The sequence below is a fragment of the Theropithecus gelada genome, chromosome 20 (assembly GCF_003255815.1).
Source record: "Theropithecus gelada isolate Dixy chromosome 20, Tgel_1.0, whole genome shotgun sequence".
NCBI lineage: Eukaryota > Metazoa > Chordata > Mammalia > Primates > Cercopithecidae > Theropithecus > Theropithecus gelada.
Window position 1 is genome coordinate 30,548,708 of NC_037688.1, and position 13,989 is coordinate 30,562,696.

Below are 13,989 nucleotides of genomic sequence, written 5' to 3' on the forward strand. Positions count from 1 at the left end.
CAACAACACATCTTAATTCTGACCAGCCACATTTCAAGTATTTAACACCCACTTTTGACTAGTAGCTACGATATTAGACAGTGCAACTATAGACCACTTTTAGTCTCTATTTTTTTAGCAACTCCCAAATCAGCTATATACATATTGTAATAAACATGGAAAACATTTGGAAGGATATACAAGAAATGACTAGAAATGTTTTTTTATATGAAATGGGAATGCAGGGAGGGAAGGTGATCAAGGTTTCATTCATGTATCTCTCTATTTGAATTCATTATATAAGGATATATCATATTTACTAAAAACATAAAAGAGAAAATGCTTATTCTTTTCAACACAGTCCATGTATAGAAATCTGTCTTAAGGAAATAATAAAATATGTAAACTAACATTTATGACAAGGATGCCCTTGGCCCAAGACGTGAATAATTTTGTTTAGTGTATCCATGCTATAGACGTTACCGGCCATTACTGTATAAGAAAAACATAGCGTACCTAGGGTTCAGTACTACCCATGGTTTCAGACATCCATAATTTCAGGCATGCACTGGAGGTCTTGGAGTGAGCTCCCTGTGGATAAGGGGGGACTACTATATTCAACCCCACTGGAGGCTTGACTCCCTGAAAAGTGGATGGAGAAGAACAAACTGATGTGAAAAATCTTTGTCTTCCAACAAATATACAGATAGGATCTGAACCTGGGGAGACCACTGAGCCTTCTCCTAACCCTTCAGTGCGTGGTCTTTTCCATCTGCTCACAGGAATGTTGAGATTTTGGCTGTGGACCTTGTGTTTTGCTTAGCAAATTTGTTTTGTGTAGATGGCACCTGACATTTTAAATTCTTCCAATAACCATAGGAGGTAAGTGAAGAATTCACGCGCAGTGCAAGGATAAAACTGCACAGGTTTCCGCTGCCTTGGAAACCCTGTGCTTTTCAGATATTTGTTGAATAGAACTTAAGTGCCCAATTTGTTCTGATTGGAGCAAAACTTTGTGGATTGACAAGGAGGGGTGTCCAAGATGTAGGAAGTGAAAAAAAAAAATGTTGCCAAACAAGGTGTAGAGCACGATCCTATCTGTGTTTTGAAATCTATAAAATTATGTATCTATGCACCTATATCTAATGTATCTATCTCTGAATGGAGAGAAAGAGCCTGACCATTACCACCCTCTACCCCTGGGAGTGAGAATGAAGTGTACAGGGAGCAGGTGCAAGGAAGAATGCTTACTTCTTACTTTATATATTTCTGTACTGTTAAAATTTTAACAGGCTGTTTTGTAACAATAAAAAAAATTTAATAAAAGCTATCAGCTGTAATAAGAACTACCTTCTGACAGTAGATATACTCAAATCATCTCAACAAGTGCCCAGAAAGAGTTAACACAGGAGAATTCCAGATGTTTGAAGTGAGGACAAATTCCTGCTTTGAGGGTGAGAGGTGGGCTTAGGGATAAGAGGCAATGAGGAGGGGAGAGGAGGAAAGAAGCTGAGGGGAGGGCTGGCTGCTGAGCTCTCATTCCCAACCAATGGCATGAAAGTTTCAGGCTCAACGCCCGTTTGTGGAGACTATTTCAGGAGTCAGGATTTGCATCTGAGTTCATTGCCACTGTAACCTGTCAAAGAAGAGCTAAGGGAGCTTTCAGGGTTCGCTTCTTGGAGGCTGCTTTCTCCTTTACTTGGAAGGTAAAAATCTCAAGCCCAAGCTGATCAGGCAGTGGTGACTGATTGGGCTGTTCACTTTTTTCTTTTTGGTGTATTGATTTCTTTTTCCAACTAGGGCTGTAGGATCCTTATGGGATAAGGTTTTACTTTTACTAACAATGATATTTACATGGAACTTCTAACAAGATGGAGTGGTTCTTCCTGGTTCTCTGTAGATAACAAGAAGCATTAGGTAGATTTTCTTGGATAGGCTCGCATGGAAAGGAGGGAGCACCTATTCTTTGATTGATGAACAATTTTCATGTTATTCCTTCTTGGTTTCTCATAGAGCATGGCTAAGCTTTGACAGGAATTGCAGATGCATGTAGCAAATCCTACTTAAGTATGATGGGTTCTTGCTTTATTTTCCATCTCAGTAAAAAGTCTTAAAACTCCCCTCATTCATAGTAAAGCTACTTTATGAGAGAAAGTAGAAAAAAAAAAAAAAGAGAGAGAGAGTTTGGAAAGACACTTTTAGTGAAGTCACTCCAATGTTTAGGTCCAAATGTAGCTCCTCTCTCTCCCAGTGCTATGTTTTCAACATCACAGGGACCTTCTTTCCCCTCGCAGGCTTCGCTAGTGATGGACCCATACGTGATTCAGATGAGCAGCAAAGGCAACCTCCCCTCAATTCTGGATGTGCATGTCAACGTTGGTGGGAGAAGCTCTGTGCCGGGAAAAATGAAAGGCAGGAATACCAGGTGGTCCGTGAGGCCTTCAGACATGGCCAACAAAACTTTCAACCCCATCCGAGCCATTGTGGACAACATGAAGGTGAAACCAAATCCAAACAAAACCATGATTTCTCTGTCCATTGGTGAGTTGGGGGACACTACTGAGGGGCTGTCATTGTCCCCCTCTACTCTCATGTTCACAGGCTGGTTGGAGAAGATGGGAGTTGGGGGTGAGTCTAAGTACTGAACATGGGAGAATAACCTCTTGGCTCCTTTTGTTTTTTCCTCCCATAAAAAGGGGACCCTACTGTGTTTGGAAACCTGCCTACAGACCCTGAAGTTACCCAGGCAATGAAAGATGCCCTGGACTCAGGCAAATATAATGGCTATGCCCCATCCATCGGTAAGCCCCTCCTGACACTCCATACCTGGTGGCTGTCAAATCTTTAGTGCTATAATAATAGGACCAAATGTCTAGTAATTCTCTTCACTTCCTAATGCATAATTCCTAAGGAGAGGCTAAGATTACATGGCCCTTTGGATTTGGGAAAGGGGTCTTGGAATGCTTAAATACAAGGCATCAAGGTCCAACTTCTTTCCTGGCTTTCTTTAGCACATGGGCACTTCCCCTCTAGGCTCCCAAACATACTTATTTGTCAAGTAAAGTGCCTGTCCTATCATTACTAATTCTAATTTGAAGGCCTTGAGTCTGGCAGGAGCTTCGTGTTTGCTGAGCTTCTAGGTCCTAAATGGATTTACTTATTGCCCTGTGTACATAGCTCCTTTGCTTCATTTCTGCTTCTCTGTGTATTGAAAGCCTATTTTCATTATGGTCCTGAGCACACTGAAATGCAATTGTTACTGTTTAAGACTAAAGAGGTTAAACAAACAAATAAACAAACACCCAAGAACAACAAAAAATGGGCTCTCAAACTGAAGGATAGAAGGTTGTTTCTGATAGATTGAAATTACTCCTTTTTAGGTTTACTTCTCTCCATCTATTAAAAATTTCTACCCTGAATATTTTGGTAAAGTACATGCTTCCTTGACTTTCAATGTTGAACATTTTTTTTCCTTATGTGTACATAGAAACACATTCTTAATGCAGAATAAAACTCCAGTTTCATGATAAAATCAAATTTTAAAAACACTTTAAAGAGTTATATCAGGGACTTCGTGGTTTTTTGGTTGATTACTTACATTATATAAAGTTTCATGCAATAAGAATAAAAACAAAATCAAGACCAAAAGTTAAGTTACAAGAAAAGTTTCTAATGACTTTAATATCCAAAGTATTAGGAAACTGGTTTAACCTGAAAAACCAAAACCAGAGCTCCATTTGACAAATATTCAAAGGTTCTGAATATTTCATTTCAAAGGAGATACAGGTGTTAATATATATCTAAAAACGTGTTCTTCCTCATTAGTAATTAAGGAAGTGCTGATTTGTATAATTTTGAGAGATACATCTGTACCTATTAAATTAGTAAACATTATGAAATAGTGCCTCTAGCCTTGCTAACTTATCTTTTTGAATATAAATTTTGCAAAATATTAGGATGGGCATGAAACTGCTGATACTTCAAGCTTGTAAGCCAACATTTGGAAATATTGTACAAAAATAATTTGAAATAAAAATTTGTACAAAATACTGATAGGAATATTACGTAACATAAAAAACTTAAAATGGACCACATGAATTGAATGCATTGATTACAACTTCTTTTTTTTTTTTTTTTTTGCTCTTGTTGCCCAGGCGGAGTGCAGTAGCGCGATCTCGGCTCACTGCAGCCTCCGCCTCCTGGGTTCAAGCGATTCTCCTGCCTCAGCCTCCTGAGTAGCTCGGATTACAGGCACGCACCACCATGCCCAGCTAATGTTTGTAATTTTAGTAGAGATGGGGTTTCTCCATGTTGGTCAGACTGGTCTCAATCTCCTGGCCTCAGGTGATCCACCCACCTCGGCCTCCCAAAGTGCTGGGATTACAGGCACGAGCCACCGCACCCAGTGATTACAACTTCTTAAAAAATACAGTCCGTAAAAAAGATTTAGGAATAATAGAAATCCTTATTTTACACAGAATAAAACATAATCACAGAAATAAGATGGTACAGAGTATTTGGGGAGCTCTTCCTTGTTATCATTTATAAATTTGTGCTTATACTAAAATTGTGAAACATAAAATGTGAAGTGAATCTCCTTTATCCACAGTGGGTGAGAGCTGAACTAAATAGAATGCCCTATGAGCAGGGGCAGAGGCAGCCTGAAGCCCATGCTGGACCTCCAGGGCATAGCTGTCGGTTCAGGGATGAAAGCTTCCTCTTCTGGCCAGGCACAGTGGCTCACCCCTGTAATCCCAGCACTTTCAGGAGGCTGAGGTGGGAGAAGCCCCTGAGCCCAGGAGTTTGAAATCAGCCGGGCAACAGAGGGAGATTCTGTCTCTACCAAAAAAAAAAAAAAAAAAAAAAAAAAAAATCAAAAATTAGTTGAGTGTGAGGGTGCACAACTATAGTCCCAGCTACTCAGGAGGCTGAGGTGGGAGGATCCCTTGAGCCCAGGAATTTGAGGCTGCAGTGAGCTATGGCTGTGCCACTGCACTCCAAGCCTGGGTGACAGAGTGAGACACAGTCTCTAAAAACCAAAAAAGCTCCACTTTCCACTCTTTTCTTTCAGGCTTCCTGTCTAGTCGGGAGGAGATTGCTTCTTATTACCACTGTCCCGAGGCACCCCTAGAAGCTAAGGTGAGCCTTATACAAAACACCAGCTCTGAAGCAATTTAGGATAAACTATCCCCTCTTTTCCTAGTTTCTGTTCCACAAGAAGTACAGGTGTCAGAGGGGAAAAGCTGAGAATAATTTCCCTTTAGCAATTTGAAGACTTCTCATAGAGTTGGGGTCACTAATCAGTGATTACAGTTAATGTCATTACAGTGTGAGAATGACCATCCCATACAACTTAATGTGGTGTCTGTCTCAAGGAGGCTGAAAGGATCCAGAGAGCACCTATATTTGATTGTCTGTAAAAGATCATTTGAGAATAACTCATAAACACCAAAAAATTATTTTAAAAAATTTTACCAATAGGATCTTTAAAAAAAAAATTGTAGCTTTTCTCATTTACTGTAAGGTCATTTAGAGAGAAAGATAGAAGTACCAGGACATACTGAATTGATGGCAGTGCCAAGTTTAAATGATGTCCTTCCCTCTATGGTCTACTGTGTGGGGTCAGCATTTTCTAACATAATATGTGTCTGTCCCTGTATGTCAGACAAGAGCCAGACTTCAAATCTCTGGCCAAAAGTAAATAAATAACCAGGCGAAAAAGGTCCAAGGCCAGCATGCTCTCTCATGGAAGTCTGCTGAGTCACAGCCAACCTGTCCTTTTTAAAGTGATTTGTTTAAGTGGCCAACATTTCAACAATAGTTATCAACATATATAAATTTCTTTTGGTTTTGGCTTAGTACATTTCCTACTACTTACAACTTGTTAAAGGAAGTTCACAATTGCTCCCAATTCACCCACCTGACAACTTCTTTTCTCCTGTTGCTGTTGGAATCCCTAATGAAATTAACCTTTTATTTGCTTCACAGGATGTCATTCTGACAAGTGGCTGCAGTCAAGCTATTGAAATGTGTCTAGCTGTGTTGGCCAACCCAGGGCAAAACATCCTGGTTCCAAGACCTGGTTTCTCTCTCTACAGGACTCTGGCTGAATCTATGGGAATTGAGGTCAAACTCTACAATTTGTTGGTAAATGACTTTTTAATCTTAGACTCAAATGCTCAGTTACTACCCTGTAAAAAATATATAACCATTACTTCAGTAGAGGAAGGTCTCAAAGTGGTGGTTGAAGCCAGAGGCAGACTTTATTGCTTACATGGGACCCTTGAGATAAGTGAGGATTCCCCCTAAATGTTTCCGAATCATCTTAGTCTCATTCTTTCTTTCTCTTCAGCCAGAGAAGTCTTGGGAAATTGACCTGAAACAACTGGAATCTCTGATTGATGAAAAGACAGCTTGTCTCATTGTCAATAATCCATCAAACCCCTGTGGGTCAGTGTTCAGCAAACGTCATCTTCAGAAGATTCTGGCAGGTATGTCCAGCAGACTTCACAGAGGACGAGGTGGGGACAGAATCCTTCAGCTGTTGTGTGAAATGACAAAAACCAGTCAAGTTCCAAGCCTGGGGTGGAGGTGGGGAGCTCCACTGATGTCCCTTATCAATACTGTGCGATAGGAGTGGTAGGGCTTGCCTAAATGAAGAAATACTTGTCTGTTTATCACTCCCAGGAGAAAAATAAATAATACTTGCCTCTTCATCACTCCCATCATGTTGAAGATAGGGTCTGAAATATCTAGTTACTTAAATGGCGAATTCAGGCTCTGCACTCTGGAAGAGTATATTAAGAATTTACAGTTCTTAAATAGGAAGACAAAACACACAGACGTCAAATGCAAAGCACACTTTGTGCTTTTTGTCTTCCTCTTTAAGAATGGTAACTTCTTAATATTATGGGATAGGGAAATTACATGATATTATGTGACTATTACATGATAAAGCAATTCACATTAAAACTGATTTCAGCATGTTTCTTTTATTTTTAGTGGCTGCACGGCAGTGTGTCCCCATCTTAGCTGATGAGATCTATGGAGACATGGTGAGTCTTGATCAGGATATATCACTACAATAATCTCAAATTATTTTATGAAAACTTTAGAAGTGGAATAATCGGAAGTAACTCCTAATTGTTTCATTACAGCAAATCGGTATCCCTGCACTTTTAACAAATATACACACCCACAACTCCTTAGCCAGTTTTCCGAAACCCAAAGAACTTTGGAAATCCAAACATTCTTGGAATTCATTTGGTTGCAAAACCTGATTTGACCTGATATTTGTAAATTTTTATTTTTCCCACTTATGGATCTATATATTTGTTAAGAGTGTGGGGAAATTGGCAGAAATGTCAATATTCTTGATTCAGGCTACTATCCTAGACAGCTCTGGGAGTGTTACATAACATACGGTAAATGTGCTACGTGGCCTTTCTAAAGCCCAAACCATTCTGGATTATGAAACATACCTGGCCCCAGGAATTTCAGATAAGAGATTGTGGACTCATATTTTAAATCTCTAACTCCTATAGACAGGAATTTCATAGAGTCAGCTTCATGGAGTTGTAAATATTACTGGGCTAGGTTCAGTTTCCTTATTTTAGGCTTCCTCTAATCCAGTCCAGATACCAAATTAAATGTCTTTGTGTAGTCCCCTTTGAAGCCTCTTGCAATCCCAATCATGCTTCAGGGTAGGGATGATCCCATTAATCCAAGGACCTGTCCCTAGTGATAGAAGAAAATGGGTGGGAGGCATGGGATCTGGGATTGCAGTGAGAAGTAGACAAGAAAACAACTACAACAAGTACTTCTTCTCAGGTGTTTTCGGATTGCAAATATGAACCACTGGCCACCCTCAGCACCGATGTCCCCGTCCTGTCCTGTGGAGGGCTGGCCAAGCGCTGGCTGGTTCCTGGCTGGAGGATGGGCTGGATCCTCATTCATGACCGAAGAGACATTTTTGGCAATGAGGTAAGAACAATATGGTGAAAGAGTATGTGTAATTTAGGGTATCTATTTACTTCGTGAGCACAGTGGAGACAAGGGAGGCTTTCTTCTTTTTTTTCTCCTTGTCAGTCACACAGCAGGTGTGTGGCAGAGCTGCGCTATGAACCCAGACGGTCTGATCTAAGAACGCCACTAGACACCATCACTTCCCAATATTAAAAATCTGATAGAAAGGTCAGAACAAGAAATCCTAAGACAGAGATGCTTAAGAAAAGCTAAACAACATGTTTTTTGTGTCTGTCTTTTAGATCCGAGATGGGCTGGCAAAGCTGAGTCAGCGCATCTTGGGACCCTGTACCATTGTCCAGGGAGCTCTGAAAAGCATCCTACGTCGCACCCCGGAAGAGTTTTACCACAACACTCTGAGCTTCCTCAAGGTAAGGGCAGCTCCTGCCCTCCACTTTGGGAGTTTGGGAGTCAGAGAATGCCACCTGTGGAATTAGGAATAATTGGTTCTCCTTTCTGGAGCCACGCTCCAATATTAGGAGATGGCATCGGTGTAAGCATCTACCCACATGTTTCTCACTTCCGGCCGTTCTCTCTGCCCCTGGTGAAAAGCTTCAAGTGATAGAGCTTTTTCTTTTTCACTCCTTATGCCAGAACATCACACCTACATTCTCAGTCTTCAACGAGGGGTCTGTTTTTAATGATTTGTCTTTTACTTAAATTTTGAGCCTTGATTTCTCCTTGCCTCCTCTGTAGTCCAGTGCTGATCTCTGTTATGGGGCATTGGCTGCCATCCCTGGACTCCGGCCAGTCCGCCCTTCTGGGGCCATGTACCTCATGGTGAGTATGTGGGTGGCAGGCCCTAGATCTATGCATGTTGTAAGGCAAAGTGCAGTCATTCAGCAGAATTGCCACTACGCAGGGTACAAAGACAACCAGCCAGCCTCCTGGGCCAGGCAGTTTAGGAGTTGTCTTATTCTGAATTGTCCCACTGAGGTAATTTAGCCTCTATCAGTTCTCATAAAACTCTTTAAATGACTGAATTAGGCAGGGCATGGTGGCTCACGCCTGCAATCCCAGCACTTTGGGATGCCAAGGTGGACGGATCACTTGAGCACAGGAGTTAGAGACCAGCCTGGGCAGCATGGTGAAACCCTGTTGTCTCTACAAGAAATAAAAAACATTAGCTGGGCATGGTGGCACACTGCTGTAGTCCCAGCTCCTCAGGAGGCTTGAGATGGAAGAACCACTTGAGCATGGGAGGTCGAGGCTGTAGTGAGCCCTGATCGTGCCACTGCACTCCAGTCTGGGAGACAGAGTGAGACCCCATCTGAAAAGATGAGGAAAAAAAAAGATTTATTTCTTCAGTACAGAGAATCATTTTATATATGTAGATACAGGGAAGATTTAAGACACAAAAAAGAGGCTTTTTATACCATTGTAATTCTCAACTGGGAGTGATACTGGTTCCCTAAGGGTATCTGGGAATACACGGGAATTTTGTTTGTTTACAGAATGACTAGGGCTGCCATTTTGTGGGTCAGGGATGTTAAATATCCTGCAATGGGTGGGCTAGTCTCATGCCATAAAGAATTGCTTGGCCCTAATGCCAATAGTGTCTCTTTTGAGACATACTAGCATTCTATTTCCAGCTTTTATTTATCAGTGTCTGGGAAGGAACTCTTTAATAAATTATTAATAAAAATACATCCTCTCTTCCCTGAGAAAAATTCCGTAAGTATTAGCCCTCTTATTTAGCAGGGATCAGTAGTACAGTTCCAAGACATCTTTTAAAGTAGCCCCTATCTTAATTTCTGGCATAGGAAATTGGCCTGTTCTCCCTCCTTCTGATAAGTTGGCCTCTCCCTCCTGTTGGTATAGGTTGGAATTGAGATGGAACATTTCCCAGAATTTGAGAACGATGTGGAGTTCACGGAGCGGTTAGTTGCTGAGCAGTCTGTCCACTGCCTCCCAGCAACGGTGGGTGCTTGTGTCTCTCAACATTCTCAACAGTTTCTAGAGCCCCAGGAGCAAGCTCTGAGCTGGTTTTTAGTCTGATCTTTTCTCCTCCAACAAAATATCTTCTCATTTGAAAAGATTCAAACTGATGTGTCTCATGGAGCCTATTTAAAATTTGCTTCTCCCCCCGGTCATAATTCCATCTATATTGGGAAGAAAAGTTGTAAACAAACGTTCTAGGTGAGAGGAAATCGAGCCTGTCCCACAAGTCCTTTTAAGATGAAAGAACTCAGTTGCTGACTTAGCATTCCAGTGATGGGAACTGAATGAACTGATGGCCCTGATGAAATGGTACCACTTCTTGTGGATCAGGGTCCTGACCATTTTAGGGTCATCCAGTACCAGACTCAATTGCTCTGAAAGTAACAGGCTTTTCTTTTAGCAGTGCTTTGAGTACCCGAATTTCATCCGAGTGGTCATCACAGTCCCCAAGGTGATGATGCTGGAGGCGTGCAGCCGGATCCAGGAGTTCTGTGAGCAGCACTACCACTGTGCTGAAGGCAGCCAGGAGGAGTGTGATAAATAGGCCTGCATCCATTCTCCTGAGGATGTGTCCTATCTGGGGAGGGCTGGACTAGGCCTTGCGGCTCCTCAGGGACTCAGGTGGCCCTACTGGAGAGGGGCCTCAGATGCACCATGTCAAGAGTTTAAGATTGTTCCTGCTTTTCCCCAAGTACGATCACATCCCAGATTCTCCCTTGCTCTGCGCTGCTGGAGTGACTCACTAATTCATTAATCTGCTTCCCTGTTGTAAGATTTCCTCCTTTTTTTCTTGAAAGTACCAGGTGAACAAAGTTTACCAGAAAGCAGTTGAGACAAGAAAATAAGAGCTCAGGATGAGGGAAAAGAAAAATATTGAGAGAACTTATGCCCCCAACCATTTCCTCAGACTCTAAGAAAGAACATACTCTCTCCAGGCAGGTCTGAAGGTCAACGCTCTTATTGCCTCACTTCAGGTATACCTCACTTTATGCAATAGAATTACAACTGGAAAGAAGTTGGGGACACATGTATTTGGTTAATTACATTTTAAACACATTAGGAAACGTTGCTATTTTAACTTTTTATTGATTTTTGGGGGGAGTAAAGAATTTTGATGCAAATGAATATCCTTTAATTGATTGACTTCCTAAATTTAGATTTGTGTGCATCAGGCTTTCTTTTTTTTCTTTTTTTGGAGACAGAGTCTTGCTCTGTCACCCAGGCTGGAGTGCAGTGGTGCGATCTCTGCTCACTGCAAGCTCCGCCTCCCGGTTCAAGCAATTCTCCTGCCTCAACCTCCCGAGTTGCTGGGACTACAGGCGTGTGCCACCATGCCCAGCTAATTTTTGTATTTTTAGTAGAGACAAGGTTTTACCATGTTAGCCAGGCTGGTCTCAAACTCCTGACCTCAGGCAATCTGCCCGCCTGGGTCTCCCAAAGTGCTAGGATTACAGGCAAGAGCCACCACGCCTAGCGGCATCAGGCTTTCTTAAAGTGACAGCACATCTGTACTAGAGCAAGCAGGCATCAGAGACCTTCCAGAAATACTACTGTGTAAGGGCGAGAAATATCTTCACTTGTCATTGTTATATGATTATTACTTTTGCTGTAATGTTAATATTGATTTATTAATATATATTATATTATCTTTTCATACATTTTCTAAGAAACATTTATATTGAGGAGATCTTTTATTTTGCCGAGGGCATAAATTATTGTTTTTCTTTTTTTTTTTTTTTTTAATAAACTTTACTAAGTATGACTCTTCTGTGATGTGTTTTTTTCTCCTCTGTTTGGGAATTTCTAATCCCAGGCATTGCTCCGTCTCATTGTTTCATTACCTATGAGGTTTCATTTACTTCTTCGTAAATGTACTGGCTTTTGGAGTTAAGAAACACAATTCCTAAAACATTTTATTTGGGAGCTTAACTTCTGGCTTCCTACTTCCAAACAAGGCAAACTAAGAAGCAGTAAGTTATAACCTCTGGCCTTTGTCTTTAATTTTCAACTTTTTGGATCCCTAATCTCTGGTCCCAAGTTACTACCCTTGCCTAGATCCACTAACCACTCACTAGGTCACAAAGTTGATGCCTCTGGCTTGACCCCACGAATGAGAAGTGTCCTATTTTTTTTTTTTTTTGCAAATCTTTGTAGGCACAGTTGCCTGTTTAATTATTTTCCTCAGTCCTTCCCTTAGAGTAGGGAGCCTTAAGTTACCTTTCAAGGTTGGGGGTTAGGAATCTATCACAACCAGTCTAGAGATTTCTCACCAAGGGAAATTTTCCTTATCTAAAAGAGGAACTTCAGGTCTCAACCCTGCCAATTAATGTCCTTCACAAAAATAAACAGCATATGTTCCCTTTCAATTGAAGTTTGAGTTCACTGAGCTCACAGCAAAATTCACCTTTTAATTTTCTTCAGCAAATCCAAAATGAATATACAAAGGATGAGATGAGATAAAGATTTCAGTTTCCCGTATGTCACCGCTGCCAATTTTCCAAAAAAGCCAGGCTCCTCTTTTCCTGTTCCTCCATCCAAGCTCCCAAAGATCTCTAACCAGAAATAAACAGGAAGAATCCGTGATTTACAAAAGACGTTTTAGCTTCACACGTACAGAAACTTCTACCCAGCATTACAGAATTCTACTGAGACTTCTTAAATTCCTGAGTTTCCTTGGTATGTACAATTTGATAAGGGAGCCAATGGCTCTTCAAACATTTAAAAAGAACACATGCACACTGGGCAATTTCAAACGATACAAACAAACGCAACTGTCCTTTCTCATTCCTGTCCTTCAGTCATCCACTTTCTTCTCCCCTGAGGAAATCAGTTATCAGTTGCTGGTTATACTTTGCGATTATCCTGTGCCTATGTAAGTGTGTGTGTGTGTGTGTGTACGCACTTTTCCTTTTTTCAAATCAACTATTACTGAACTTTGTAATTCTGCACGCTATGGAGGTCAAAGGAGGGATGGCATTGCTGGGGTGTCCCCCACGTCCCGGGTGTCTCTAGATAAAAAAGGAACTACCGGGCGGCGGCTGCTTCCCACACAAGCTTAAAATTCCCGAGAGTCAACTGCCAGTTGCTTTGGGTGGTGGCGTCAGAGTGTCTTCAGATAACACGAAGAATGCGTGTAAGATCGGAGACGGCCGGGCGCGGTGGCTCATGCCCGTAATCCCAGCACTTTGAGAGGCCGAGGCGGGCTGATCACTTAGAAGGCTGAGGCAGGAGAATCGCTTGAACACGGGAGGCAGATCTGAGTGAACCGAGATCGCGCCACTGCACTCCAGCCTGGGTGACAGAGAGGGACTCCGTCTCAAAAAAAAAAAAAAAAAAAAAGGTCGGAGAGGAGGGCTCTCAGCTGCGAATTCACCTTTTCTTTCTGTGACCGAGACTCGCCTACAGGGTAACTGGAGAGTATCAACACGGAGTGATACCAAGCGCCTCACAGAAGCCCCCGGCCGACATCAGCATCCAGGCGACCTGCGGCTGCGCAGGCGCGGAAGCGTGTTTAGAGGCTCGCGCTGCTCAGTGTGCATGCGCCGTCGCTAGGCAACAGGGCACTGCTCCGGGCGCCGGCGTAGAATTTGAGCTGCGGGCGAAGGTTAGTACCTTTATTCCGCCCCTACTTTCTCTTAGGATGTTACATTTTGTTCCCTTTTTCAGCCTGTCTACCCTGGTCACACCCTGCTTCGAGTTTCTTTTCCTCCTTTGCCCCCGGTTTGGGCTTTGACTGGTGGAATTGTTCCAGGAAGTTGACGAAACGTCCTCGGCTTTGTAATCACCTGTTAACCTCTCCCAGCTCTAGATCAGAACCAGCAACTTCCATGAGTGGTGACGCAGAGCAGAAAATCCTTTTAGCTGGTGTTAGTTTTTAATGGTATAGACCCCTGGAACTTTTCTCCAAAGAATCGTAGCCCTCACCGTCCGCAGTGCCTGACATTAGGATCTCTACTCAGCCAGAAAAATAAATCCACCCCCGTACTCTTGTCAAAGACAAAGCAGGACAGTGAAGTGGTTAGGACAGGTTTTAACCAGTAATAT

At 42.1% G+C, this 13,989-nt stretch overlaps 1 protein-coding gene and 1 long non-coding RNA gene across 3 annotated transcripts; one reads left to right on the top strand and one right to left on the bottom strand.

Annotated features, from left to right (window-relative positions):
* Positions 1-1,604: 1,604 nt before the first annotated feature.
* TAT (tyrosine aminotransferase) lies at positions 1,605-11,147 on the top strand. The gene is made up of 12 exons (XM_025370613.1): positions 1,605-1,685; positions 2,274-2,520; positions 2,676-2,780; positions 5,051-5,118; positions 5,968-6,126; positions 6,332-6,470; positions 6,982-7,034; positions 7,810-7,962; positions 8,247-8,375; positions 8,701-8,784; positions 9,826-9,924; positions 10,349-11,147. Exons 2-12 carry the CDS (start codon positions 2,286-2,288, stop codon positions 10,487-10,489), a joined length of 1,365 nt encoding a protein of 454 aa, XP_025226398.1. The 5' UTR covers positions 1,605-1,685; positions 2,274-2,285; the 3' UTR covers positions 10,490-11,147.
* Positions 6,218-13,421, bottom strand: LOC112614255. 2 transcript variants are annotated; one of them, XR_003117061.1, is made up of 3 exons: positions 13,319-13,421; positions 12,350-12,497; positions 6,218-6,629 (listed from the first exon to the last, which is right to left on the bottom strand). It is a non-coding gene; the product is annotated as an uncharacterized LOC112614255 (long non-coding RNA). The 2 variants fall into 2 exon arrangements; XR_003117060.1 differs by lacking the exon at positions 13,319-13,421 and adding an exon at positions 12,630-12,759.
* Between the last annotated feature and the right edge of the window lie 568 nt (positions 13,422-13,989).

Excerpts from the sequence above, each read along its gene's own strand:
- TAT (XM_025370613.1), top strand. The coding sequence starts at position 2,286 with ATGGACCCATACGTGATTCAGATGAGCAGCAAAGGCAACCTCCCCTCA. Across the intron at positions 2,521-2,675 it reads CATGATTTCTCTGTCCATTG|GGGACCCTACTGTGTTTGGA; the intron begins GTGAGTTGGGGG and ends TCCCATAAAAAG. Across the intron at positions 6,471-6,981 it reads TCTTCAGAAGATTCTGGCAG|TGGCTGCACGGCAGTGTGTC; the intron begins GTATGTCCAGCA and ends TTTTATTTTTAG.